Source organism: Protopterus annectens, chromosome 6.part0 (genome assembly GCF_019279795.1).
Source record: "Protopterus annectens isolate FY-2018-M chromosome 6.part0, PAN1.0, whole genome shotgun sequence".
In the NCBI taxonomy this organism is placed as follows: domain Eukaryota; kingdom Metazoa; phylum Chordata; order Ceratodontiformes; family Protopteridae; genus Protopterus; species Protopterus annectens.
The window spans coordinates 1375099283-1375125869 of NC_056737.1; the positions used below are offsets into that span (position 1 = coordinate 1375099283).

At 41.1% G+C, this 26587-nt stretch overlaps 1 protein-coding gene across 1 annotated transcript in view; it reads left to right on the forward strand.

Annotated features, from left to right (window-relative positions):
• The window catches only part of SLC35F5 (solute carrier family 35 member F5), a 1937586-nt gene that overhangs the window by 558350 nt on the left and 1352649 nt on the right, over nt 1-26587 (forward strand). The window contains exon 5 of the mRNA XM_044074930.1: nt 25-144. Coding sequence (XP_043930865.1) covers nt 25-144 — 120 coding nt within the window. The remainder of the gene's footprint in view (nt 1-24; nt 145-26587) is intronic.

Sequence of the window (26587 nt, forward strand, 5' to 3'; positions counted from 1 at the left end):
GTAATTCATTATTTTTTTGATAAGCCATTTTTTAGCACTTTTGCAAAAACGTCTATGTTTGTGCTATACCTTCTGGGATTTCTTGTGTGGAAACCATGGCGGCAGCAGTGTACACGTGGCATTCGTGGAAGGCATGCAGCATTTGTAAGTATTTTCTTTTGTAATGTTCAGTAGGAATTACAGGAAGTGATGTGCATGCATTTGTACTGCTGTGCGTAGTACTGTTGGTGTTTACAGGAAAGACTGCTTCTTTCAACTAAAAGAATTAAACAGTTAAATGCAGTATACTTTTGCACACACAGGGTTTATTACTGGAATGCCATACCAAATTGCATGCTTTCAGAAATATTGCTTCATTCTTTGTCTGAAATTGTGTCAACAATAGTGTCTTATTTATGTTTCTACTCTAAGGACTGTAGCTCATGTCTTATTTTTGATCTGAATGTACAAGTAGAAAATAATGTAGATCATCCTAGTTCTGCTCTCAGGTTTCTTTTTTTGTTTTCAAGTTGTTTGTTTATAATAAAGGTACAAAAGTGCCTGTCTTCAAGGATGAAATTTGTCCATATTTTTTAGGACCCGTTGTGTTTGCAGTCTTAATCGACCTCTGCCCTCGAAGTTCTCTCTTTCTGGAGACATGTCCATATTTTCAGGCTTTATCCTTCAACGCAGTCTTCTGACCTTCCCATATTACATGTGATATTTTTGAAGGTGTGTAGTACACAGAAAACCACACTACATGACCAACATATTAGTGGCACTAGTTGTTTGTCTTTTGGCTTTTCCCGGTAAGGGGTTGCCACAGCGGATATCCGGTCCACTAATGATTGGCAGTAGATTTTTACGAAATGCCGAGGTGCCAGCTAGATGTTCAACCTTCAATGAAGGCACGCCCATTTACGCACACGTCTTTCGAACACTACCCAACTGCGGGGAGGACATGCAGACTCCACACAGAAGGCACTCCCAAGCCCAGCTGAGAATCGAATGGGAGAACCTCTTGCTGTGAGGTAACAAGGCTACTGCCGTACCATAGTGGCGCTAGTAAATTACTGAAAAGACACACACCTTACATGTCTCTTTTTCAGAAGCAAAAAATAAATTACCTAGAATTTATTAAAATTTATATACTTTGCACTCGTTCTTTGACAATTTTCTTATATTTTTCATAATTTGTGTCACTCTTCTTTTTAAACCGGTTTCTGACTAGTATTCCACATTCCGACTGGAAGACGTAAGACTTATGTGCTGTTTTATATTCAAATGTTATGCTAATTAAATGTCCATATTTTTGGCTAAATGTACCTACTTTTCAAGGGCGTTTTCACTTATTTTCAGTGTCTGCAGTTTGAGAGGTGTGCCTGCAGGTACTGTTAAGGATCTTGCTCAAAAGCCACGCATTAAGTAAGTTGTAACTAAGGGAATCAAATGTATGCTAACATAATGACACTTCTTGATAGATCATTCCCTTAGGCAGTTAGCTTTATAGAAGTATGAGATGCATAATGGACTAAGGACATAAATCCACATCAGCAAATAAGACTCTCTGGAGAGAGAGGTTTCTAAAGTAATGTTTTCTTAGCCTGTGGAATAAGTTACCACTATGTCAGGCAATGTACTACTTTGGCTACCTTTATGGCTTGTTTTGATAACTGGATGGCTGGACACAGATTTACACCAGGGTTTTGTACAGCTGTACAATTGAGGGGTAAGCACTGTTAAGGGACTGAAAAATATCTGTTTAAAAGTGTATATGGCTAGGCATGTTATGGAACCTTTCATTGCTTGCCCACTATGTTCTACATGTCTTCACAGAGTGCCTCTTTTTACTAATATTCTTTGAATATGATGATTGAAAAGTCTTAAGTAGGGAAGTAACAAGTTCTGTCTTTGCAAGATAAATTGGGATGTTCTGTAGTCCTATCTCGCCTTCATTCTTACACATGGGTGCTGAGCAGATCCTCGGCTCCGACTCAGACTTTTTACAAGCTCATTCTTCTAGCTGGCTTGTGGCTAGGTAGGTATCCCATGGTGCACCAGTACAATCCCCAGATCTCGTTTGTCGCTTTGACGAGTTCGGATGTGCTTCTTCTTGGCCGTGGCTAAGTCTATCACATTTTGCTGATTTGTTGGCTAATTTGTACTGTTTTTCATGTTTAGATAGCTTTATATCAGCAACTTGGGCTACCCCTCACTCATTTATAACTCATTACAAATTGGATTTGACCTCCATGGGTAGAGCATCCTTTGGTTCCATGGTACTCGGGAGTATTTTTCCTTGAGCCACCCAAGAATTAAGGTGCTAGGGATGCTGTCCCATGTGTAAGAATGAAGATGAGATAGGACTACAGAACATAAAGAAGTTATGTACTCGCTGTAACGTTCCATGTTTGTAGTCCATCTCGCCCTTCATTCTTACGAACTCACCCCCCTACCCCCATCTTGGAAGGATCTGGAGACAGAAAATTTTTATTAAGTCGAGACCTTTTATTATTGAGTTCTTTCTGCATAGTTTTTTATTATTTCTCTTTAGTTAGCAGCAAACAAGATCTGAGGATTGTACTGGTGCACTATGGGAAACCTACCTAGCCACGAGCCAACTAGAAGACTTTGAGCTTGTAAAAAGGCTGAGTCGGAGCCGAGGATTGGCTCTGAACCCATGTTGTAAGAATGAAGGGCAAGATGGACTACAAACATGGAACGTTATGTTGAGTACATGACTTCTTTTTTACTTCATTTCATTTAGCAGCAGTTTTATTACCAGTACCATCACCTCCTTTTCCATACAGCAGACTAGTGTATCTTGTGCTTCTGGAGTGTTATGGATGCCATGTTTTCTAGAGAACAATTTTATGTATTTGCTCCATTGCTCTTGCTTACATGAGTCTGTTCATCCCATAGGTCTCCAGTCCTTCACTTCTGCTAAATGTTATCAGTCCTAGAGTGGTTTATTACCTTTTACTTGAAATACTAGTCAGCTTGTTCATATTTGTTTGTTTAATGGGGAAAGGCTGTGATCAGCAAATGACAAATTTCAGACACAAAAGAGCAAAAATGAACCAATTCTGAGGTGTGCCAAGCCTGAAAACAGAATCCAAAAAGCAACAAACACGGGCTGTAGAAACGTCAAGGAGAACTAGTTTTATTAAAAAATAAACGTGAAAAACAGGAAAGCGTTTGGGTGTAATAAACCTTTTATGAATGCAGATTTCAGGCCCGACTTGAGTTGCAAATAATGATTAAAAGATGTTTTATGCTTATATTTTTTATTTTTAAGTCAGCTACATAATAAAAATAGTAATAATAACTAAATTAAAAAAATGGTTGGGTAAGCTACAGCAAAGCTTTATTGAGCCAGTAAATTGAAAGATGAGAGCTTTTGTCTACCAATTCTTACCTGTTTACTTTTATGTTTTAATGTACTTTTTTTCCAGTTTTTCTGCTAGTTTCATTCCTTGATGTCAGGTGCAGAGGACTTTAATGACCAGGGAATGTTGAATTCCTTGTTCAAGGAGTGCCATTGCAGTGGGTGCATAACACCCAGTGATGGGTATCTGTGTTGTGTTTATTGCATCGGGGAAAGATTCAACTCAGCTGAGTGTCCCATTTGTCATAGTTTTAACAGGGCAACAAGAAAAGAAGAAAAGAGAAGCCCTGTACACAAAACTACCAGAAACCGTTTTAGTTGATTCTAGCATGCCACTCTGGGCCCATCTCATCCCTTTCCTTCTCCCATAAGGACTTTTGAAGTACCTGAAGCTTTTTGTCTAGCAGCTCTCTTTGTCAGCTCCTACTACTTGCAGGGTGTAATGCTGTTATTGATTCCTCTCCCCAGCATCTGCAGCTGGAGCCAGTATTAAGCTTAAATTTTCCTTGGTCCTAAGGTTTTTTGAAGTAGATTAAAAGAAACTAGTAATGGCCATGTGTAAGGTGAAGGACAAAAAGAGGTCAGCTCAGTCTACTGGTGCTGCAGGGAGAGGGTGCCAGGATAGTTTGCCTTTGCCTTTAGAACTGTCTGCATTTAAATCTAAACACTTTTTCCCTGACACTATCCTTATCCATCATTAAGTTTTCTAAACTTGAACCATCTGCTTTGGTAGCTACAGTTACCATTCTTGATGAAATCCCTGACACTACATTGGTGTGCACACCACTTTATTCAATGTCATTGCCCAGCTAAATGTGAGCAACTGCTGGTTACCCAGCACTGCGTTAATGAAGACTGTGTTGAAACCATGTTCCTGTGCCTAGTGGCATCAGCACCATTGGCTGAATCTTTTATGGTTTCAGCTTTCTTTTCCAGGTATTGACAGCATATTACGTCTCACCCTGTCAGTGTCAGAATCAGAGCTGTAGTGCCAGTGTGCTCCATTCAGTGGCTCAACAAACTCTTCCATTGTTGATGCTGGAGACATTCTGGACATCTATGCTAGTACAGTTCTTTATGGTCAAGAAAGTGATTGCACAACCCCGTTATTAATCTTACAATCCTCCCTAGGAAGTCAAACCATTAAATAAGATCTCTAAGGTCATACAAGTTTTAGGCTTAATTGAAGCATTTGGAATCACCAGTAGAATTCCCCTGCCACTGTCATGTATGATTTTGAAGGGGTAGCTTTCCCAGGTGGCACTCTAACCTCAGACTTGGCAAATTCAGATACTTAATGCAGTCAGGAGAGGTAGCCCACATAACCTATTCATTCATCCCCAAGAATACTGCAGGAGCATTATAGTTCTACTTAACATACTGCTTGGGTGCCCCCCCCCCCTTTGTTAGATATTGTGAAGGATGCCACCAAGACCACCTTTCAGTCTAGACAAGTGGTTCTGTTTCCTAGCACGTAGCATAGTTTTTTTTTGCCCACCTTAAGATTAAGTGGGTCTAGTGGAAAACACCTAAGTGGGAGCCTATAGCCTCCACAGCAGCCCTCAGGATGGCTACTCTCCATAGCCATGCTGTCAGTCCTCTCAGGCTGAGTCAAGGGAATCATGTCTTTGCATCATCATGCCACCTACGCTCTCTCTAAGAACACTTAATTATCTAGCTCATGTAGCATATTTTCAGAAGAAGCTCGTGTGAAATGTGTCATGTAGTTGAGGAATTTTCTGTTGGGCAGGAAAAGGATACAAGGGTTGAGGTAAGCTCCTTCTTTTTGAGGAATCACATGGTCTCAATCCCCTTCAGTCTAATTAATTAATTACATTTTCCTCATTACTTAAAATATGGCTTAGAGTACCATAAGATCAGTGGATGCAGACATTGCAGTGACCCAGTATGCATGATGTAGATGAATGTACTTCACAAAAGACACAAAGGCTGCACTTTTAGAGTTCCCTTATATAGGTCTGTCCATGCTTGGTGAGAAGATTATTAGGATCCGTACGAATATGGAAGAGCAGAGGAAAGTTTTGATAACTATGGATGTGGCGTACTAGGCTTTTCAAAAGTCATCTACCAAAACACAGAAGGTATGGCACAGGTGGTTCTTAGCAAGCTTACCAGGGGTAGTAGAAAGGAGACAGACTCAAGTCCTTTAGTCCTTTCCAGTTTAACAACATTGGCAGTAGTCAGAGAAGTAAAGGTAATTGCCACCAATTAGGATGACATGGAGAGTTCAGCAACAGTAGCAGTCCTGAACCTTTCCTTGTCTGCTGACCTTTAAAGGCAAAGAGGGGAGTATTGCACTTCCATTTAGAGTGGTCAAAGATCACACAAGACAAGTGCATCAGAGGCCTAACATCCAGAAGTTATAGAACCCCCTTCATTGCAACCCCCCACCAGTGCAGTCTCTAATGGTATTCCTACCCCTTCGGCGAAAACAGGCAGATGCAAAAAGTCTTATTCTTCCTAAGCAAGAGGAATATTGAAAAGGCCCTACAAGACCATAAATACTAGTTACTGTTCAGGATTCTTTTTCGTGTTGAAGATTATGTATGAACTGTGGCCCAGTATGGATTTCAGCAACCTAAATGCATACATAGTGAAACAAATGTTACATGCTGTCTTGGTGCACATCGTTCCCCTCCATGTTTGACAAGAGTTTGGATCTAGCAGCATATATAGATAGTGGTCTGTGGAAGTCTGTTATATGAGATTTGCACAGTTTGCAAGAAAACTAATGAAATACACAAGGTAGAGGGATCATAGTGATAAGACCGAAGCCCTTAACCAGGTTAAAAAAGAAAGTTAAATGGCTACTTAGTGAGTAGTTTAAAAAAAAAAGAGCTGTACAGGTGGACTGCATTAATAGATATCAGTAATATTTAATGCACACAGTATGATTACAAAAGGTTGTAAGCGGGATCCCCAAAAGTACGGTCAAGGGGTATAGTTAGGAGACAAGGAGAATTCCCTAACTGTTTAAGGATATCTTTCCATGTCACTGTTGCGGTGTTCTTTATCAAAGGGATTCCCTGCCAAGGGTAGCCCAATGTCCAGCCAGTGTACCAAAGCCTTATGATTTTATAGATGTTGTATGTCACATATGTGCTCCTTGCTCAAGATGTAGGGCATAAAGGTGACATACAGGCTTGCAAATTTCAGACCTTCTTTGCTGCAAGTATGAATGCCATCACTGATTATTGGTCTGCATGCTGCTGCTTCTGTGCTGGTTACCAAGCTGTGTTTGAGAAGTGCCCCGTTCGGGTTTCTTCTTACCTTTTTTTTTTTTTTTTTAATTTTTGTAAGTTTAAATGTCATCCAGAAAGGGAAAATGTCAGTGTGAAAGGCAGATTCTCCATAGGGATTGTCATGAGCAGTCTCTCTTCTGTTTTTGTGGTTGTCATGATAACACACAGAGTTCCAAGGCCCTACATAGTTGTCTCTCCTTGCCCATTTAACTGGAGAACCAACATCTTAAGGTGTTGGCCTGAGGTGCTCTGGTGGATTCTTCCCATCCCAAAGTCAGCTGCCAAGAAGCTCTGGTCTGAATTCTGCTACCATCCCACCTCTCTCAAGGCTACATAATTGTTGTGTTGGATTCCTCTGCCATGACCCTATTTGGAGGCTGGCATAGATTTGACTTTTCACATGTCCTCTGAAGCTCTGCAAATGTCCACTTCAGGTTTTGAGGGGGAACCTCCGCTGATTTCCAAGGAGCCAAAGGGGATACAGCAGATACTTGTTCAGAAAGAGATTCTTACTACGTCGGTTGAGTGTAGGCAAGGTTCTGAATCTCCTAGGATATTTAGGGCAGACGTACTGCAAAAGAAAAGGCAAAAAAAAGCACGTTTCCCCTGCTGCTAAAGATCCTTATGAATGGCAGGATTTTTACCCAAGGGTTGTTTAATGCATTGATGGCTGTAAAGCCTACCCAATGAGTTTCTGGGGCCTGCCCCCCCTTGGTCATCTAGCCCGCTCAGGCCCAGAGAGTAAGATTCCTCTGAAGAGGATTTGGGTTCTGTGGAAGAGTCTTTGGCATATTCCTCTCAGATCCCTTCTTCCTTGGATTATGGCTTCAGGGAGGTGGATTTTATTAGTCTAGATTCTCTCTTGGAAGAACTCTCCTTGGGGTTACTATTTCTTGTGTGAAGAAATTTTTAAATGCGACTCTTCAGAGGTTTCCGATATTCAAAAGAGGTGTTATGAGCTCATCCAGATGGAATTCCCTAATCCCTCTGCTGTGCCTCCAGTCTTAGCTGCCTCTTTAGATACCTTTTCAATAGCCTCTGTGGCCCCAGTTTCTCAACCTCCAGTCCCTGAGAAACCTGATAGAGTTTACAAAGGAGCCTGATGAGTGTAAATTCCTATACAAAAGTTGTTCTGCTGACCCTTGTGTAGTGTCAGTCTCTTCTGACAAACCATCTAAACTTTTGCCTTCTACTAAACTACTTCCTTCAGACAAGGACAGTAGAGCTGTGGAACAGCTAGACAAAAAGGTATATACTGCTGCCACCTTGGCCTTTTGGGCTGTTAATTACCAGACCCATATGACCAGGTATGTTTTAGTCCGCAGGCTATCTCAGACCTCCCTGATTTCTGAAGGGAATGTAATTCAGCTGATGCCTCCTCTAGGGTGGCTGCCTTTGATTCTGTTTTGAGCTGTTACTGTTAGCTTTGTCTCCAGCCTTTGCCTGATGATATTAAGGCTGATTTGTTGGATGTTCCTCTTGACCATAAAAACCTGTTTGGTTCTGCTGCTGCTGAGCTTTTTAAGTCTGTTCAGAATAAAGGCAAGTTCTTGCAGGAATTGAAACATATTTTTGTCTCTCCTGTCATCCTTAAGTTCCTGTGAAGTTCTGCATCCAAATCTGCCTTTGCTTGCAGATAGCCTCACCCTCCTCCCAAAGGTAAGAAGGGTTCCAGGTGGGTTCCTTCTGCTAAGTCTACTCAGACTTCTGCTTCTCAGAAGCCTCCTTTTCAATACAAGCCAAGTTCTATCTGACTGTTTTATTTGCTTCCTCCTTTCTTGAGTCAGATTCCGTTATCACTTAGTCTTTCCGTGTCCCTTCCCAATTGCTTAAAGGTCACTCGACCCTTGATTTCTCTCCATCATCCGTTACGGAAGTTTCATGGTATGAAAATCCTTTGATCCCGCAAACTCCTCAGGAATGGCTTCCTTTCTTCCCAAAACTGCTTCAGAGCCTTTTGGCACAGGGCATCATTCAAGCTTTGCCACTGTCCCAGGAGGTGAAGGAGTTTTATTCCAGAATGTTTCTGGTTCCCAGGAAGGAAGGCACCTGGAGACCCATTCTGGACATTTCTGAGCTCAACACTTTTCTGAAGGTTCCTTCCTTTCGAATATTATCCCTTCAAACCTTATTTTCTCTTCTTCCCCAGGCTTTCTTGGTCTCCCTGGACCTCAAGAATGTTCATCTTTACATACCTATTCATCCCCTTTTCAGGAAATTTTGTGTTTCTCTGTCTCTGCCTTGCATTTTCAGCTCTCTGCTTTGTCCTTTGGTCATTCTACTGCCCCAAGGGTATTCACCACAAGCCTTGCTCCTGTGATTGCCTTTTGCAGGATGAAAGGGATTCATATCTTTCCTTATCTAGACAACCTGCTCATTCAGGCTTCCTCCCTTGAGGTCTTTCTTCATCACCTCCAGTTAACTGTTTTCTCTTACAAAGCCTGGGGTTCACAATAAACTGCCATAAATCAGTCCTTGTTCCTTCTTAGGTTTGTGTTTTTTCTCAGTTGCAGGTTCCAGACCATTCCTATGCTGGCTTCCCTGCCTCTTCTCAAGGCTCTTTCTCTGATCACCTTTTTTAATTATTTTTCCCTCTGGTTTCAATTACAGCCAGAGAATTTCTCAGTTCACTGTGATTCATGGCTTCCACTTTTCCTATTCTACTTCTAGCCAGACTTCTTATGAGAAAACTGCCATGGTTCCTAAATTCAGTATGGCTCCAGCGCTCTCATCCACTAGATTTTCTAGTCCCTCTTCATCCATGCCTCAAACCCGAGCTTCAGTGGTGGATTAGTCAGCTGTCTCTCAACTCGGGACTTCATTATCAGGGCCTAATCCCCTCTTGGGAACTTTTTTCTCAGATGCCTCAAGCAAGGGGTAGGTAGCCTCTTTTGGCTTCCTCAAGGACCATGATCTCTTGTCTCATCAGAGGTAAGATCATATCAGCATGAAGGAGATTAGAGCTATCATTTTTGCTTTCAGACCTTTCACTTCCTCTTTCTTCCGGGCCTCTTTAAACCTTCACAGACAATACCACAGTGATGATGTATATCAACAAGCAAGGAGAGGAGGCATGGTCATACCTTCTTTGCAGACTAGCTCTTTAAGTTTACTATTTAGCTGTCCAGTATCAAGTGACTCTTCAGGCTGTATACATTCCTTCAGAGCAAAATATAGTGGCAGATTGTTGGAAACCGGTCCAGTGCATAGACTCACGAATGGATGCTTCACATAGATGTGTTTCTGGACATTGTCCCATGGTGGAGTACTCCTCAGGTAGATCTTTTTGCCTCCCCTTTGAACAGACAACTTCCTCTTTTTTTGTACAAGAGTCCCAAGTCCTCTGGCTTGGGTGGTAGATCAGGACTCCCCTAGACTCTTGTTGGTGACTCTTTTGGCCCAGACAACATGGGTTCCCCCTTCACCTTCCAGGGGCAGTCACAAGTTACTTCACAGGGTGGACATACTCAAGCAAGACAAGGGATATCTGATCCATCCTGACTTGTCCACTCTTCATTTGACATTGTGGGTGATAGGGATCTGTTTTAGGTACCTTTTTCTGAGGATGTGTGGCCAGAAAACCCTCTACCAGGAAATCCTACATGTCCAAATGGAAGAGATTTTCTCTTTGGTGCTTTACATATAACCATGATCCATTTTCTGTGGGGATCCCTCTGGTTTTGTTTTAATTGTGTAAATTGCTCCATGCTGGGTTAGGATATTCTTCTGTTAAAGCTCACCTCTCAGCTAATTCTGCTTGTCTGACATTAACTCCTCCTCTGGCCTCTAGTTTTGATATCAGGCAGTTTCTTAAGGGCATCCTTCATATCAGGCCTCATGGGAAGCTTTTTCTGCCTTCCTGGGAAATCAATTTTGTACTTGAAAAAAATCACTCAGGCTCCTCCTTAAGCCTGCAGCTTTAGCTTCAGTACAACATTGTGCATGGAAAATTGTTCTTTTGGCTTTTACTTCATCTGAGAGTATCTGAACCCCAGGCTGTCAAAGCTGTTCTTCCTTTTTTGATTTTTTATAGGGACAAGGGTCTCTCTTCATACTAGGTGCTTAACGAATTATTCTCTTAATCAATCTATTAATTTGCCTTCCTTTTTTTCTTCTCTGCAGTATGCTAGTGTGAAGGTTCTTCACACCTTGGATTTGTATAGACAGCTGAAGTATTATTTAATTAAGGCCAAGGCCATTCAAAATACTGACCAACTTTTTATTTCCTTTCAACCCAGATCTGTGAGTTTGGCTCTTTCTAAGCAAACCATATCCTCATGGATCTTTTAAGGCCATTTCTTTTTTTTTTCTTTTTTTTTTTTTTTACTCCTTTCATGGAAAATGTATTTCGGACTCTGTAAAGACTCATTTTACCAGGGTTATGGCTTCCTTTGGTGCCTTTTTCAAAGGATTGGATACCAGTTCCATCCTTGATGTTGCTATTTTGACCAGTGTCCATATTTTCACTATGCATTACAAATTGGATGTCTCCAGAGCAAGAGCTGGCTTTGCCAGAGCTGTCCTGCTTGAGTTTCTTGAGGGGTCTGCTGGACCTTCCACCTTCCAAGTTTCTTCTTGAGCTTTTGTAAAGAATACTGCAGCAGTGATAGAGAAGGATGTAGTACAGTTGTGCAAGATCTTACCATAACAGTAAATGTCCTTCTCTTCACCGCTGCAGTATTTGCTCCCACACTCCTCCCACTTCCACTTTGTTCTTTTTTGACCTTCTGGATGCAAATGTTCCTCCAAATTCCTTGCACTGTTCCTCCTGGTGCTTTTCAGTTCTGATATATACGTCTGTATGTCACATTTATGCCCTGTGCCTTGAGAGGGGAGCATACAAATTGTGAAACTTTGGTATACTGGCTGGACAATGGGCTACTATTGGCAGGAAATCCCTTTGGTGTAGAATACTGCAACAGTGGAGAGAAGGATATCTACTGTTATGGTAAGATCTTACACAACTGTACTATTTTTTATAAAGACGTTCATTCTGATGAACTTGTGCAAGTAGTGAAAGGAAGATACAGAAGTATGAAGAAATTTATTTACTAGCAATACCAGATATCCATGTAGAACAGTTGTCTTTAATCACACTAGAGAAGACTAAAAGTTAAATATGTTAGCAACAGAACAGTAAATCTCTTGGCCATGATGGGGAATCATTTGAAATTTGGAAATTAGGGAAGCTAAAAGTCAAGTAGGTACCTGGGTTAAATTGTTTAATCAAGCCCTACAAGGTAGAAGTTACTGTGTTACAGAAATGAGCAATAGTGTACCTTAAAATAAGAGAAAGATCATCCTAAATTCATATAGACCAATTTTTATATTGAATTATGATCACAAAGTATTTGTAGGGATACTAGCAACAAAAAATAGCTACATTTCTACTGGGTTTGATCTGGGCAAGTAATTTCTTCTTTACAAGGGGACAAACTTTTGATAATGTAATTGAAACAAGTTGTTGCAAGAAGATGCGAGGGAGTCAGGGAGATGACTGTTTATAATAAGCCTTTTCCACTTCAAGTCTTACAGTAGGGTCATTTGGAGCAATTTGAGGGGGAATAATGAACTATGGATTTCCAGAACAGCTCTGTAATTTAATCTTTTTTATATACATTTACTCAGTAAATGTTAAAATTGATGGTGTTATGAGTGCCCTTTTTGTTTATATACATGAACATGTCAGGAGTGCTGTACATAACTTGGTTTTGTACTGTACTCTCAACCTCTGGCATATTTAGAGTCTCCCATTTTCAAGGTTATTCATGGACAGGTAGTTAAATAGACCAACACATGATCAGCAAATAATGCCAACTTAATCTACCTGAGAGTAGACTTAACCCTTATTTCAGAAACTAAACAAATTTCAGATTTACTTTGGGTGCAAAATAAGTAAAACTAGCAAAGAAGCGTTGGAATTTAGTTACTTCTGTAGTCCTACCTTGTCACAAACCTCCCTTATATATGGGGACATAAAAAAAATACAATATTTACATGTCTGATTAGCCGATTCAATATCTGTGTGGTGATGAATCAGAGGAAGAAGGTAAGGGCAAGATTATTTATAAAAATAGAACATGGAAAACGAGAAGAATGGATTCAGATAACAAAATACAAGCTGCCAATTTTTTTTTTTATTTCCCCCTAGTTGTTTATGTAATGCAACTTTTTCTTAGCTTTCCCAGTATCAAGTTACAATACGGACAGTATAGGAATGCATCTGGGAAGGAAAACATGGTAGAGTTATTGTAGAGAAAAGTTAGTGATGCCTTTGCAATTGGGGAATAGGCAAATGTCATAGAATTACATTACCGTTGTATATCAGTGCAACTTTAGGTAGTTGTAATTTAATTCAGTTTGAGTGTAAATGGCAGGTTGCAAAGAAATTACACTAATGGGATTATCTTGAGGGTGTAGTAAACCAACTTTTTTGGGCATTGTAGATTAGAAACAACAATAAGTCATATCTGCCTGTGTGGAATGGGGGAGCATAATACAGCAGTGGAATGGAGGAAAATAAATAACCCAATATTTTGGGACATGTTGAGATGATGAGTCACACATTTCTTGAGAATAAGCAAGGATAAAATATAATTTGTAAGTGAATGAAGATTTAAGGTTTTTGGATCTTCAGGCACAGCTATCCCTTTACTCATATCTGATCAGACCCATTATTGAATATAATGAATCTTTTGGCATGTATTTATTTATTTATTTAAATATACAGCAGAACCTAACCAACTTGCCTTTATTCAGCTATCTACCTTGTACAACCTTATTTTCTAGCCTACTGCCTACCCTGCCCTGCACTAGTCAAGCTAGTCACACCTTGCATACCAAATCAATCCCTATAATCAGAAGACAAATATTTCTTAGCGATCTCAAAAACCTACAAGGAAAACCAAGTCACTCTCTGTATTCATACTCTGTCTCTATACTGTGGAATTCACTACCTCTAGCTACCAGGTCTATGCCTGGCCTTACCCATTTCAAAGCCTCTTTAAAAAATAATCTCAAAAATACCTACTCCTGCATAAAGCCTGCCTAATGCTGAGCCCCTTCCTCTTCTTCCCTACTAGCCTCATCCTCCTGTTCTGTCACATTTCACTCCCTCATAGTCTACAAAATCCTAAGGCTTTCCTAACTCCTTCTCTGTTTCTATACCATATCCTGCTGCTCAGACTGTAATGCCTCTATTTTCAACTCTCTCACTAGCTTTCTGCATCACTGACTTTCTAGCTATTATTTTCCCTACTGAAACCAACATTCTATTTTTCATGTACAGACAGTGTCCTACATTGCACTACCTACATACTATTTTTGGACACCATCTACTTATAGTCTATGTATATGGTGAGAGTAACTATTACTGTCTGTAATGTTTTAACTATAAGAGAATTGTTTAGATGTAGTATATATTGAAATATCTTGTAACATAGTTTGTTCTTTCAACTTATTTGTATATAGTATTTCTGATGTCATTTGTATTGGATTGGATTATACTGTATTTGTATTGTACTGTATGTGGAGGTTTTCTCCCCAGCCTGTGATGAAAACGGGTTCTGCAGACCCAGTCAGACCACCCTGGTAAACAAATGTCAAATAAATAAATAAAACTTGAGAGACCTTGAAGATTCATAACTAAAAAGATCATTGGCCTCAAAAATCTCATTTCTTAGGAGAGACTGCAGACTTTTCTCTGTACTCAGTCTGTTGCAGACTCCTCCATGGAGATCTGTGTTTAGCCTTTCGTGCCGTGAAAGATCCATCCCTATTTTATCTCCTCCTACTTCACAGAATTAATGGTACATCAAATACTCTGTTAAACTAAACCATCAGCTAATGAATAAGACATGTTGGGGTGATGGATACATATCCCAACGTGTCCATCACCTCTGGAACAAACTTCCACTACATGTCAAACAGAGTAGTATGCTTACCACCTTCAAGGTAGACACAGATAATTGGATGGGCAGCCTCAAACTGTTTCCTGATCTAGCTTGCCTCGTACTCCTTGAAGCTAGAGTGAAGTTTTGATTAAAGTTTTTGGGCTAGGCATGAAATGGTCTGCAGACTGATTGCTTAGTACTTGCCTACGAGCCTGTAAAAATATGGTTAAGAATAACTTAAAATAGTCAGTAATGACAATTTAATTAAAGCCTAGAAGAAGTCTGGCTTATGTGAAAATGTTAGTGAGTATGGGGTATAATTTATATTTAGAGCTGAGAAGGTGATTTTCTGAAAGATTGAGAAGGGACTGAGAAAAGAAGTTAGCTTTTCAAGTATAGGTGGGAAAAGTGGACTTAGATTTGTTTCACTTCACCAGTTTAATACAATTTAGAATTTTTTCATGGAAAGGCCTTCACATGTGTGTATTTGCACTAAACAGAGGGCAGAAATGTTCTTGAAGGTTAATAATGTCTTGGAGGTGCCAGAAGTGGTGATATAAAGACCTGGAAACACTTTTTGGGGTTAAAAATTCAGGGATTGAGAAATGTCAGTCACTACAAGATATGATAAATGAGGTGTTTGCTTGAAAGACTGTCTTAAAATGCATCATTTTACTCAGTTATGACTGGATGTCTAATATACCTGTTTATCAAAAGGTGATGCTAAATTTGATGTACATTAAGGCCAAAAAAAAAAAAATCAATAACATGCAGATACTAATCTACAATACAACTCGCTTGTTAAGGTTCTATATGAATAATGGATGAGGTCTCTGTTATGTAGTGCGAATGTAGACCAGGTAAGGCATGCCAGAAGTCTATAAACAAATGCCATTGCTCAAGTGTAAACATAAGCAATGTCCCAACTAAAAGTAATGTTATTTTTTTTTTTTGGTACAAGACTGATACTAACCAGCCGAAGAGATGAAGTCCGAAAGCATCACCTGTGGCCTAGAGGGATAAACCCTGATTACCTACAGCCTAGGAGATGCAAGTGTGGCAAGTGGATCAGGTGTTTGATGTTTCAGACAGGGAGGATGGGCATGTCCATCTTGGGGGTTGTGCAAGGGCACAGTTCTGCAGTTCGTCCCTGATAAAAGACTGAGACACACTTGGAATGGTATTTGGCAAAGCTGTATTCAGAGATGTGGATGATGATCCATGAGCCCATTGCACTCCACCTCTTTGAACTGTGTGAATGCAGGGAATAGGCCTTAAGGAAGACTGTCTCCCTTGTCAGCAGTATGGCACTGCTTTTGGCTGCCTTTGTCTCCTCACTAACCCCAAACGTGGCTGGGAGTAAATCCAAGGGCAGCAAGGTCGATGAGGAGAGAGCCTGCAAGCAGCTGATTGTCTACTGCAGGGAGAAAAAAAGTATGATTGTGGAATTAACTCAGATGAGAACCTGAAAGATTGAAAGAATTGAGATGCCTCTTAAACCTGGTCGATTTTTTTGAAACAGTCACCAAGGTCATTGACGAGGGGAAGGTGGTCCACACAGCCTACCTGGACCTCGCAAAAGCCTTCGATACAATACCCCACTCGGGCATTATAGATAAGCTCACCAGCTTAAATATAAACCCCTATGTCACTAGATGGGTTGCAAACTGGCACAAGGACAGAACCCACATGGTTAGAATTGCTGGAGCCATGTCAGACTCCAAACCAGTTACAAGTGGCATCCCACAAGGCTCAGTCCTGGGACCTCTCTTGTTCGGTATATATTTCTCAGAGGTACAGGCCAACACGGAAGGACTGTGGCTGACCAAGTTCGCAGATGACTGCAAACTAGGCGCCATAATCGACTCTCCAGCCGACACAAGCATCCTACAAAAGGGCCTCATAGAAACAGACAACTGGTGCCAGAGCCATGGCCTCAAGCTAAATGCCAAAAGGTGTATAGTCATCCCCTTTGGCAAAAACAAAGTGCCCACAAATTACCACATAGGTGGTAATCCATTAAGTACAGAAGAAGTAATTAGGGACCTGGGGACCCAAGTTGATAGCAATCTCTTATTTGAAAACCACGTGGCCAAAGTGGTTAGAAAAACATTTTGTATAGCCCACCTAATCATGAAGGGATTCACATCTAGATCAGGGGAGGTCATCGTGTCTCTTTACTCATCCCTCATCAGGCCCATAATTAAGTACAATGCCCGTTTTGGGATGTACCTTACCAGACACCTGCAGCAACTGGAAAGACCCCAAAAGTACCTCACCAAGAGGATCAAAGGGCTCAAACAGATGCCATATGCTGCCCGGTTAAAGAAACTCCAGCTCTACTCAGTGGCATACCGCCTGCTCAGAGGCAATCTGTGCCTGACATATAAAGCCATGTCCAACCTGGAATTAATGGACATGCTGCACCTCAGGAAATCCAAATCCCATCGAGCTACGCGCTCGAGAGACTTGAACCTCAGCACTGAAATAAATAGGACATGCTGGAGGTACAGATTCATAACCCAGAGGCTCCCTTCACTCTGGAATAAAATCCCAGTCCAGGTTAGGCAGAGTCCCTCACTGACTCTCTTCAAGAGGAATCTTGGTGAGTGGATGGGAGACCGTAGGTTTACCCCGGGTATCACTTCTGTGTCACTGTTAGACAGAGGCACAGTATACTAACCTCGAAAAAGGGCATAGCAAAATTAATTTAAAATGGGTGGTGAAAGCCAAACACACTCTGGCTAAGCTTATAAATGCCCTAGGGCAGATAGCCTAATATGAACCTATGAACCTATGTCTGGATAATGACTGTTAATGATCAGTGTTGTGCTTGTTCTCTTCTTTTAAAGATTAATGGGAGTAAGTTGTCTCATTGCATATGTGATCTTGATTGTTGAAGAGACTTGTGTTCCTAGGTTATTATTAGGCTAATGATCCCCAGTGGTCCTCCTTAAACCTTTCCATACTTTCCCAAATGCACTTAACAAATTTTGATACCTTAGGGATATTGTAAAAGGGTGTATGTAGGCTTGGGCATGAGTGATCAACCCTTTACAGTCTGCTTCTGTCTATATATAGGTGCTAGGCAAGGTATACATTTGATTCCCCATCTACTGGTCCATATTATGCTTGAATTGAGTTTAGGGAAGACCTCTGCATAACATGGATGGTAAGCCTGTTCAAAAGAAGGGTTCTAACTGTAATTATGTAATCAAAGTTAAGTAATAGTAAAGTTCGTAAAAAAAAAAAAAAAAAAAAAAAAAAAAAAAGAGGAGCTTAAATGTGATCTTTGGACCTTGAGGATGCTTGCCTCCTCATTAACATTGTCAGGGAGCCCTGGAGGTATCTATACTCTCAGGGAGTTCAGATGCCTGCCCTTTGATATCATCACAGCCCCCAGTGTGGTTGCCAGATGCATTGAAGTTGCAGCAGTTTACTAGAGGATATTCAGGACGAAGATTTTCCTTGTACCTAGACAATGCACTTTGACTAATCATGCCTGGCCTGCGTTTAATTTGCCTGGACATTATTTTCAACATGACTAAGTTTCATCTTAACTGTAAACAACACATAAGTTACCTAGGGTATATTTGGAATGCCAACATGTGCATAGTGTATCAGATGGAAGAAAGGTTACAGTTTTGCAGCAGCTCCTCTTGGGGCAGGGGGTTATGGTGGAATTTCTAATTTTTTTTTGTTATGGTGCTTCATCACAGCTATTTTTAACTGCTTTAGTGAGTGCTGCAAAATTAGTGATGCCAGCTTGAGAAGTTGGTGTCACACCAGATTGGTGTTCCTCACTGCTGGCTGCATATCCCCAGTCCCTCTCTGTAGGAAATCTCTTCAAGATGCAGAGCTCAGTCTGCACCCCTCTACACTGATGCATCTGCCCTGGGGGTATTTTCAGGGCATACGCATGCAGGGAATATGGCTCCTACAGGGATCGCAACTGTACATCAGTGTGCTAGAACTCTAGTCATGCCGTTTTCCTTACATAACTTGGTTACCTTAGCCATCCACAAAAACTAACATTTTGTCAACAAACAAGGTGGAATTTGCTCCATTCCCCTTTAAAGAAAGGATCAAGTGTTGGTGTAAGGCATTAACACACAAACTATTCCTGTTGGTATCCCACATTCTGGGACACTCCATCACTCTAGTGAACCAACTTAGCAAGGTCCTTCTTCCCTACAGGTGATTCCTAATTTAAAGAGGTTAGCAAAAAAGATCTTTCACAGGTAGGATAGACTAGTAATGGATGGGCTCACATGTCTATCAAATGCAAAGTGCACATTTTTATTTATTTATTTTTATTTTACATTTGTTGACCGGGCTAGTCTAGCTGGATACATGTCCATTTTCAGTAGAGGCCCGGGGAGAAAGCTCCACTAGTTATTACAAGTTTAAACAGAAATAGACAATACAGGTTATAACAGATATTATGATGGCAGCAAACCAAAATAGGTAATAAAATAAAAATTTTTTTTTCACATGATGTGAATTACAGTAGTCTGACAATATATATGTGAAAAAATATATATACATAAATGTTATGTAAAGGGAAAGTTATCAAGGATACAGGGAAAACAATTATGGAAAAAGAAAAGAAAGAGAAGAAGAAGCAGAGTTAGTCTGGGTTATTGCAGGAGCATAGCCAATGTTTATTGAGATACATTTTCAGTTGCCTTTTAAAAATTGAGAGAAGTCTGAGATATGAATCAGAGGGTAGTTTGTTCCATATTTTTCCAACAGAGTTGGAGAAGGGGCAGTCTCCTGCAGAGTTATTGGGTTTAGCAGTATTAATCAGTAGTTTGTTTGACGAGCGTAGATGTTTCAGATTGTTATATGGTGTAATAAGGCTGGAGAGTATTGGTGTTTTAGTGGGTTGGTTTAGGATCTTGTGAGCTGTTGAAGTTCAAGCTGGTTAGGAAGTTCAAGCCACCCTAGTTGTCTTAGATTCAGGCAGTGATGGGTTCTAAAAGGGAATCCTGTAGCAAATCTAGCAATATTGTGGTAAGATGTTGCTAGTTTCTTGAGGTTGCTATTGGAGAGATTACTGTATATGGGGGAAGCATAGAGAATAGTAGAGATTAGGTGAGTTCTGGCTATGATGGTTCTTGCTTCAGGTGTAAAGAAAGGTTTGGTTCTGTATAGGGATCCTATTTTTTTATTCACTAATTTTATTGTATTGTTGATGTGAGAGTCAAAGTTAAGATTGTTGTCTATTGTTATTCCTAATAATTTAATAGTTGGGTCAGGAGAAATAAGAGTACCGTCAGTGGAAGTGAGAGTGAAGTTTAGTGGGGTTGACTTTCGGGTAGGTGAGAAGAGTAGCAGTTTGGTTTTCTTGGGGTTAAGGAGCAGGCAACGGTGTGAAAACCATTGTTCTACAGTGGTAAAAGCATTTTGGGTAAGAGACTGGAGTTCAGTTTGTGAGGTAGCTGTGCAGATTATAGTAGAATCATCTGCATATTGAATGCAGGTAGTGTTTGGGATAGCTAATTGCAGGTCATTAATAAAGATGGAAAATAGAAGTGGGCCTAAGATAGAGCTTTGTGGCACTCCTAAAGAGATGGGAAGGAGATCAGATAGTGAATTTTTCCAGAGTACTGCCTGCTGACGGTTTTCTAGGTAAGATGTAAACCAAGTTATGGAAGGAGGATCAAGTGAGAGAAAATTCAGTATGTGAAGAAGTTTGTGATTAACCATGTCGAAAGCTTTAGATAAGTTAGTGAAGACTGCAGATGATAGATTATTTTTGTTGCAGTTATAGTTGATGGAGTTTGTGAAAGAGAGTAATGCAGTGGTGGTACTGTGGGAAGGTCTGAATCCATGCTGACAATTAGCGAGTAGGTTGTTGTGGAGAAGGTGGGTAAGTAATTGTTTATGGATACATTTTTCCATGATTTTAGCAATAGGTGATAGTAGTGCTATGGGGCGAAAGTTAGAGAAGTCATTGGAGTTCCCCCCTTTGTGTAGTGGGATGATATGAGATATCTTCCAGATAGAAGAGAAAATTCCTTCATTTATAGATCTATCTATCAAAATAGACACTGGATAGGCAATGGCTTTAGCACCTATTTGCAGGAACTCTGCAGGACGTTTGTCTGCGGAGGGGGTGGTAGGTTTTAGTTTTTGGAGCAGTGATGAGATAAAGGAGGTAGAAACTGGTTGTAAGTGAAGGGAGGGAGGTTGATTTGCAATTGGTGAAAGTAGCTTAGAGGTGTCAGGAGATAATTGACTAGCAGGAGTTTGAATAGTATTAGTGAAAAAAGAATTAAAGGCATTAGCTGTATGTGTGGGAGTCTCTGGGTTAGAGCCTTGAGGGTTGGGTGTGATAGATTGGCCTGGGGATAGAAGATTGTTAATGCTGGTCCAGAATTTTTTAGGTTCCTTGTTGGAGGCTTGTTGTAATTGAAGGTAATAGTTCTTTTTGTCAGTCAGGATTGCTTGTTTTGTACTGTTTCTAAGTTCTCTGAAGTGTTGGCGGTTAGTTAGATTCTTAGTGGTACGCCATTTTGCCCAGGATTTGTTTCTGAGAATGATTTTTTGCCTTGTATTGTTGGTCAGCCAGGGTGCTGCTTTAGCTTTGATTCGGGGCATGAAGGTCTAGAATGGATAAGAATGTGGAATTGAAGTATTCTACTGCTTCATTAAGGGGAAGATATTTTAGTGGAGACCAATTACGTAGTTTTAGTTCTGTTTGAAAAAGTTCAGAGTTGAATTGCTTTTTTGAACGGAATGTTCTGTAGGTGGTAGGAAAAATTAGGTTGGTTTTATGTCTAATAACAAGTTAGTGAATGATCACTTAGATCATCTGGAAGGGTACCTGATTGGTAGGTTTGTTGGGGAGTATTAGTAAGAATCCAGTCTAAGGTGGTTTCATTGTTACTGATTTTATTAGTTCTGGTAGGGCCATTAATAAGTTGTGTAAAGCCATATAGGTTTATATGGGAGGTGGGGTTTGTACTATTACAGGAATTCCAATAAATGTTTGTCACCTAGGACTAATGTTTCTTGAGGGAGGTTAGTGAAGAGCCAACTTAGGATGTTTTCTAGAGTATTAATGTTATTTCCTGGAGGAAGATATACACAAATGATATTTATGGCTTTATTAGTGTTGACTTGAAGTTTGGAGCAAATTACTTCGGCACTATTTTCTAGGGGTAGTTTCAGATTTATAGTACTGATTTGTAGTTGTGCTTTATGGAGAATTGCTACTCATCCTCCCTTCTTGACTGAGCGGTCGAGTCTAATGATATTATACCCGGGTGGGGTGATTTCGTTGTCTTTAATGGTAGGTTTTAGCCATGTTTCAGATAGGCATAAGATGTCATATTGGTGGACTTCGAGGAGGGCATGGACATGAGTGATTTTATTACAAATGCTACGTATACTGAGATGAGCTATGGAGAGTGAGTTGGTGGGTTTGTTAGGTAATAGAGAAGTAGCTTTCTCTGTTTTTTTGTTGCCCTTGTTATGGATGTGGTATGGGCCAGGGTTGGGATGAATGTCCCCATCCACTAGTGAATGGAGGAGTGTGAAATACTTAGGATGTAGAGGTTTACAAGAGTAGTCAATTAATTTTCTAGATTTTGGGTTGTTTATCTTAAAGTTTGCTAGTCTGTGGTATTTGGCTAGTAGGTAATTGGGTTTAAAAGTGAGATTTAAGAAGGTTGGTGAGAAAGGTGATGTAGGTGTAGAGGTGTGTATGGAGGGAAAGGCAAGGGTAGACTAAAGAGGTTGTTCATAGGAGGTTGGGAGATAAGTATTTGCTAGAGGAGGAGGTAGAAGTGATATACAGATGAGTAGCTGAAGTTGTGAGGGGATAAATTATGTACGCATTATAATGTTTGAGGAGGTGAAAGAGACGATGAGAGGTAGATTGTAAGAACAGATGAGGAGTAGTAGTAAGACTTTGTGATAGAGGAGGAGGTAAGTTAGTTAATTGGTGGGTATTATGTGAGTTTAAAAGGGGTTGGGTGAGTTCATAAAGAGATTTGTCTGATTGGAGTGGATAGATTGGGGGTGTGACTTCTACAGGTATAAATGTAGGAGTACTGGGGGCGGGTGGAAATTGGGGGCAGGGTAGGGGAGCGGAGTGAGTCTTCATTTCTGTGATTCCCAGTTTCATTAATCAAGTGCGAGATGCTGTGGAGAAAGACTGGCCATGAGGGATACTTTGTGCATATTCTCCAGTGCTGCTTATCCTCAGAACACTGTAGAAGGCACATTTTGTCAAAGTTAGGGATCCTGATAGCCCCACATTGGCCTTCAAGTCTGGTTCTCTCATCTGACACTGTACTGTAAAAGGCTCACATGTCAGGCTGTTTTGTTTTTCTGAAGCCTGATATCTCTACCTTTCCCAAGCATTATCAGTCTAAAGCTTTGTGTAGCTTCTCCAGATGTTCATCGTGTTTCATTGCTACAGTCATTACACTTTGGTTATCCTACCGTCAGGCGGTCCCGTAGTTGGCCAGAGTTCCAAAGTCTTGGTCCAGCGTCGGTTGCTGTCGCTTCTTCCCTGACGTCAGTGCGCCAGGGGTATACAAGATGCAGCCGACGCCATTTTCTTCAGTCTTTCTTGCTGCGCGGTGCCCGAAGCAAAAGCAGTTCGCAAGTGCCAGTCGGCAGACTCCTGAGATTTCAGATTTGATTTTAGATCCGAAGTCTTCAATAAAGCTAAGTACCACGTTGGGGAAACTTGTTCTTGCCTCAGACCGATGTCAGTAAAAGTTAATAAATGTATTTCTTGTGGGAAGCAAATACCTCATAAGGATTTTCCTTCTTACTGTATTCCATGCCTAGGCCCAGATCACGACGTCACTAGTCTGTTTTGTGCTAGATTTAACAAACGCACTATTAAACGTCGGTTTGATTTTGCACGCCATTACTTCGGTCGAAGGTTTAATTATACCATGCCATCGGAACAACCGATGACCGGAATTCACAAAAATGCAAAGATAAGGACAGGCATCCGAGGCCCAAAACTGACGACGAAGCCTCTTCTAGGCCAGTCGCCGGTTCTCAGTGAGGCGCTTTCACAGCCCCTGACTCCCGCTACCGACTCCCACGTGGACTTACCTAGGCCTCTGGATATTCAAGGTGTTGGACCTACGGAGACTAACCCTACAGATGGGTCCGGAGCTGCTGTGCAGTCTTCGGCTTCTGAGGGTGTTTTCAGACCTACTCATCTTACCATTGCATCTACAGCCAAGTCTAAAGCAACTTTAAAGACAAAGAAACAAGTACAGCATTCACCTGGACAGGCCACCATGCCTAAAAAGCTGATGCTCAAAATGGCCGAAGACTTAATTACTCTGATCAGGGGTACTCATCCCCCTCCTGATAAAAGGCCTAGGCAGGATGCAGACTAGGATTCCTCTGACCAGATTTCTGTGTATTCTGACTCCTCTTCAGACCAGGGATATTCCTTACCCCCCTATGAGGACTCTGATGCTGAAGAATCTGTTCCTTCAGCCTCTCCTCCTGAGGATTACTCTTTTGGGGAGCTTTGCACACCATGAAGGAGCATTTCCATTGGGAAGGCCAGGATTACTCAGAGTCCAAGAAAAGGCTCAGATTTTCTTTTATTACCCCAACACAGACCCCTTGCTATTCCGCCAGTGTTAGATATTGTGGACGATGTGTTCTTTGAATCCAGTTTAAATCCAGATTCTTTACCCCCTGCTCCAGTCAAGGCAGACCGGTATTAGAGTCCCCGATTCACACAAATTTCTGTACAAAAACCCTTCTGCTGACCCAGAAACTATTTCCCAGGGTCCTAAAGGGGTAAAGGCCTCCACAGCCAAAAATCCAGTTCCCTCGGACAGGGATTCCAGAGCATTAGACAGATGGAAAAAAGTTTACACCTGTGCAACCTTAGCAGTTTACACCTGTGCAACATTAGCAGTGAGGGCTTTAAACTGCCAGTTTCACATGCTTAAATATCAACAATGTTTACTGTCTCAGTTAAAGCAGAAAATGAGTACAAGTGCAGAACAACCTGATTTTAAGGAAATGCAGGATTTATTGCATGCAGCTGAACAAGTGAGAAAACATACTTTGCAGTGTGGTTTTGATTAGTTAGAAGCTTCTTGTAAAGCAGCAGTTACAGGATCTGTGATTCGAAGGCATGCTTGGTTAAAGGAACAAACCTTACCAGATCATGTCAAGGCTAAACTATTAGATGCTCCTTTACAGCAAGATATGTTATTGGTGTTAAAGCTGAGGAGGTATTAAAGAAAATGGAGGATAAGGCAAAATCTATACAAACAGTGAAATATTACAGGTACAGCCACCAAGATTTAGCAGAAATTGGCCTACAAAAAATTGGTCCTTTCCAGTGTCAGGCAGGCCACCAAGAGGCAGATACAGACGCCCAAGAGGCAGATCTCAGCCCCAAGGATCTTACAGGCCACGACAGTGGGACGCTTCAACACCCAAAGGAGGTGAGGACAAGTCACAACCTTACAGGAAGCAATCTCAATGACTTCCCCCTACCAATGCCAAACTCTACCCTGTTGGCAGCTCCCTTAGGGGGAAAACTAGCACTTTTTTCACAAAACTGGCAAACAATCAGCCAGGACAAATGGGTGCTGAATATTGTGTCTCAAGGTTACAGGTTCCACTTTCAAACTTTACCGAAGTTAAAAAGAATGCCAGCCCTGCCACAAAATCAATGGGCAGAGGCACAAAAGCAAATTACAGCCCTCATGGGCATGAGAGCTATTCAAAAAGTACCTCTGCAGGAACAAGGACAAGGTTTTTATTCAAGATTCTTCCTGGTACCCAGAAAGGACAAAGCCTGGAGACCCATTCTAGACCTTTCCAATCTAAATACTTACCTGGATGTTCCGAAGTTCAAAATGTTGACACTACAGCAGCTCCTTCCCATGTTGGGCAAGAAAGCTTGGCTTGTTACTTTGGACCTCAGAGGCATACCTGCATATGTCCCAATCGGACAAAATTGCAGAAGATACCTCAGATTCATAGCTGGTTCAGTGCACTACCAATTCTCTGCACTACCCTTTGGCTTATCTACTGTGCCCAGGGTCTTCACAAAGTGCCTGGCACCAGTAATTGCATTTTGCAGACAAAAAAAGGAATTCAAATATATCCATACCTGGACGACTGCCTGATTCAAGCAGAGAGCCAGGACATTCTTCTAAAGCATCTGGCGTTTGTAAAAAAGTTAAGTTGCCTAGGGTACACAGTAAACGAAAAGAAATCAAAACTAGTGCCCTCACAAGAGATCATATTCCTGGGTGCCAGCTTAAATACAACGGCCCAGATGGCCTATCTCACGCCAGACAAGCAAAGACAACTTACTCAGTATTTTCAATTGATGGCAACAAAGTCCCAACTCCCTGCAAGAAAAATTCTGCAGGCCTTGGGATTCATGGCATCCTGCATACTTCTAATTCCATATGCCAGACTGCATATGAGGAAGTTACAATGGTACCTAAAAAGTGTTTGGACTCAATACTCATACAGCTTGGAAACGGAAATACCACTAATTCCCTGCCTGCTACAGGAGTTTCGAAGGTGGGCACAGGCATGTCACCTCAACAAGGGTCGGCCTTTCACTCTACCCACAGCCAGGCAGACTCTAACAACAGATGCTTCGGATTACGCTTGGGGAGCACACATGGCAGGAAAATGTATTCAGGGCAAATGGACCACAGACCAACTACATCTACACATCAATCAAAAAGATGTTGGCTGTACAAAATGCCCTAACAGCTTTCAAGGACCTTCTGCATCCAGGACAATTACTTTTAAAGACAGACAACACCACATTAATCTGTTACATAAACAAGCAAGGGGGCACTCATTCTTGCCCCCTATGCAGACAAGCCATGACCTTGTGGAACACAGTCCTAACTTATCAAGTTCATCTGCAAGCACAATTCCTGCCAGGAAAGAAAAATGCTCTGGCAGACGAACTAAGCAGAAACATTATGGATCCTCACGAGTGGAAATTAAATACACAAGTTTTCAATATGGTAATACAAGCATAGGGGTTCCTGGACATAGAAATCCTTGCCTCCCCACTGAAC